Source organism: Bactrocera latifrons, unplaced genomic scaffold, assembly GCF_001853355.1.
Source record: "Bactrocera latifrons isolate USDA-ARS-PBARC rearing strain unplaced genomic scaffold, ASM185335v1 scaffold_8, whole genome shotgun sequence".
Lineage (NCBI taxonomy): Eukaryota > Metazoa > Arthropoda > Insecta > Diptera > Tephritidae > Bactrocera > Bactrocera latifrons.
This window is the reverse complement of record NW_017537489.1, coordinates 3,634,141-3,637,543: the sequence shown is the minus strand read 5'-3', so window position 1 is coordinate 3,637,543 and position 3,403 is coordinate 3,634,141. Positions and strand designations below refer to the sequence as shown.

The 3,403-nt window shown below is 36.6% G+C and overlaps 1 protein-coding gene across 1 annotated transcript; it reads left to right on the top strand.

Moving 5' to 3' along the window:
* Positions 1-1,655: 1,655 nt before the first annotated feature.
* LOC108976722 lies at positions 1,656-3,034 on the top strand. The gene is made up of 4 exons (XM_018945985.1): positions 1,656-1,762; positions 1,818-2,225; positions 2,284-2,468; positions 2,539-3,034. Exons 1-4 carry the CDS (start codon positions 1,739-1,741, stop codon positions 2,726-2,728), a joined length of 807 nt encoding a protein of 268 aa, XP_018801530.1. The 5' UTR covers positions 1,656-1,738; the 3' UTR covers positions 2,729-3,034.
* The last annotated feature ends 369 nt before the right edge of the window (positions 3,035-3,403 follow it).

The following is a 3,403-nucleotide window of genomic DNA, read 5'->3' as shown; positions in this document are numbered from 1 at the left end:
ACTGATCCCAGTAATGCCAACAGTTGCCTCTATCTCTCGATAGGTCATCCATCCGGAACAGCAACTGATTTGGAGCTAAGACCTCGACTGAATTCACCATACCATCGATAAACGATGGTTATTGATAGATCTACATCGCCAAAAATTGGGTTAAGTTCATCCATGCACTCTTGAAGAGTTAATCCATATTAGAAGTTGTAAAAAAAAGTACCGCGATAATGTGCACGATTTCATTCCATTTTCTTTGCGGAGTTGAATGTTTCAAGTTACTGTAAGCCACACAAATAACGGTCGTATGTCAAAACGTTCCGAGTATGTGCAACATCAAAAATGCCAAAGTTTACGATAAAGATGTGAGTTGCTAGATTGCAACACTGAGGTTACCAAATTCTGAAATGTAGCGTTTAGTAGATGTTCGCTTAAGACTCGAAAAGTTTGCTTTCAAGAGTCTAATTTTTAACCTGTACAAGTTGGATAGCACAAGGCATTCAGTGAAGCACGCGAAGTCATCAAAAATTGCCTTATGCGAGTCATCCATCCACCTCTGTTAAGGATGATTTGACATAAAAAGATAAAGAAACAATATTTGCATAAGAGAGATATGAGAGGATTTCAAGATTTCTTATGGGTAGCCTCAACACATGTTGGTTAATGTTTTTGGGCATGAAACGTGAGGAGCGTCAAAATCAAACAATCGACGCGTCTCACATTTTGTAGTATTATATTTAAATACCAGTATACACTGATTTGGATACGTTTATTTCTGCCTCTTAAAGTTACAATCCGCCTTCTCTTTCGCAAGAAACTATATCGGTGGTTTTAAATTCTCGTGCTCACATATGAAGAATACCTTCTAAAGTTTGTGTATTGGAAATATTATTATTCATATGCAAGAAATGGTTCGGCCTGCTTATACCATTGAAGTATAAGATCGACTCTTTTTCGTATTGACCACGAGAGATAGAAAATGTTAGAAAGCGAGATATAGTTCCATCCCTTTTTTTTACTTTTTTTGGTTGCATTTAGCAGTAAAATACTTTAGTTTTTGACGTCTTAAGGGAAAGGAAGAAAAAACTTTGTCTATATTACTAAGAAAGTTTGATACATTTAGGTTATGAGTACGGAAAGCCTGACATTACTAAAGCTTTCCAGCATTATCTCACTCTTTTTTGAGCTTTGCTAGTTCTAGTTCTCTTCTTCCCTTCTCCTCTTTTGTTCATTCATTTAGTTGTAATCGAAGACAATGTACTGGGTACTTAACGGGTCAAACGGATATTTTTTCATATCTGGGTTGTCATACTTTTCAGGTCATGATGATTGAACAAAAACGTTCTGTAAAGTATTAATTCTTTTTCAGCAATAACAGTAAAATTATATTAGTGTGTTAGATAGTTTCACAACGTTTTAGAACTTTACCTTGATGTCGAACCAGAAATTTATAAATATTTAAATATTTACACGGTTTATTACTAGATTTACATGGTTTATTACTAGATAAATTAGATCTAGCCAACTGTGGGCTGAACTGTACTCCCTCACAAACTAATCAAATTATTCTAAATGACTTGATAAGATAACTCAATGAAGTTCGAGGCAAACTATTTAAATGGCGACATCACAAACTAATTTCCAGTTGAATTGCAGTTGCCTGTGGATTTGTATTGCGAAAATTGATAAATTGTTGAAAAAGAAATAATAATACTTAAATAATCTAAATCGAATTCAAAAAGATTTCAATATGTTCACATTAATTTCGAAAAATGTAAGTTAGAAATTCCCAGTGTCTTATTTCAATAATATAATTTTTTTGTTTTTAGTGCGTGTCCGCCATTTTTCTACTTCTTCTATTCTCCGATTCGTCGAATTACGTTTGTTCCTTGTGCAATACCTGCTCTGTATCAAGTAATTTAGCCTGCGTGTCGAAAACGGAGTTCACAGTGTGCGTCAATGGCTTTCCTACGGGAACGGCGTCTAGTTGCCCAGATGGATATATTTGCTCGACAACTGCGGCCAGCATCTGTGTATCGAGCACTGTTACGAGTGTAATTGGCGATTGTGGAGAATGCAAAACCTGTGATACCTCCCACACATTTGCCTGCACTGGTGTTCGCACGTATGCCCTTTGCTTAGGCACAGACACCATCAGTGATTTAGGTGGCAGCTGTGCGCCCTATCATGTGTGTAGTATCGACTATCCATACATATGCGGCAATGAAACCTTGGGGGTCAGTTTCTAAGATATAGTGGAAAAATTATTATTGAATTTGCCATTTCCCTATACAGATTCCATCCACGTGTTCGACTGCTGAGGAAACAGATACCACAACTACAACTGAGAGTACCACAACGACAATTGCGACGACTACTTCAGGTTCGGTACTCGTGACCGATCCAGTGGCATATTGCCAAACCTTACAACAAAGTGGTCGCTTTCCAGTCGGTAATGAACTTTCGACAACCTGTAAACAGTGAGTTGTTTTTAACGCCTCTACTTTTAGTTGCTTATATATTTAAGTTTGTCTTCTCTCTGCATTTTAGGTATGTCTTCTGTTTCGTAAATAACAGCGTTTGGAATGGCGTGCTCTACTACTGCCCAGGTGAAACTTATTTCGATAGTACTGCACGATATTGTTCACCAACCATACCGGTACGTTGTGAGAGTGCATCGCGGTCATTATATCTGCGAGGTTATGAAATAGTTTTCGATGATGGCGAAACAATCGAGTGAATAATACCGATTATGAGAGGTTACACAAATGAGCAGTTATAAATGGAATATGAGGTCGAGGAATCTTGTAAAGGAGGGAACTTTGTAGTGAAAGTTCTGAAAAATAAGAAGTGTTTGCTGTTGTGACGTCACCGTAACAGCATTTTTTGTCCAATCTACCACAAACTACTTCACTCTGTACTCTCTCACAAAGGTTGTTATTATTATTACATAGTTAAAATACCAGTCAGGTTAGGTTAGGTACCTAACATAACCTAATGTACCAGTGTTATGCATTTAAATAAATAAGAACAAGATGAATCAGTATTTTGGAAAAAATTAAGAAACTACATACATTTTACAGTAAGCCATTTCAGCATTTGTTGGATTCCGAACAGAAATGAAGCAATAAAATCTCTTTCAAATATGGCATTAAGGTAAGTGTTTCAGTTTCTTGATATACTGCTGGAAGAAATGAGATAACCGTTTTCTGGAAAGAGATTTAATATTATTGAAACCTAAAAAAATCGAAGTTGATCTTCAGTTTTTTTATATTAGTTTGTCAAAAAAGTCTTGCGGTATTTTCGTTAGTTGGCGCTGAGAGCGCGTAGTTCTAGTTTTATTCGTCGCATTGGGTCATGCTATACCTTTTTGGAAAGCTCATTTCACGCGCTAACACGTGTTTGANTGTGCAGT

Bases quoted from the DNA above. Each gene is read 5' to 3' on its own strand.
- LOC108976722 (XM_018945985.1), top strand. From the start codon at position 1,739: ATGTTCACATTAATTTCGAAAAAT. The intron at 1,763-1,817 runs GTAAGTTAGAAA...TTTTGTTTTTAG, and splicing joins TCACATTAATTTCGAAAAAT to TGCGTGTCCGCCATTTTTCT. The intron at 2,469-2,538 runs GTGAGTTGTTTT...TCTGCATTTTAG, and splicing joins CTTTCGACAACCTGTAAACA to GTATGTCTTCTGTTTCGTAA.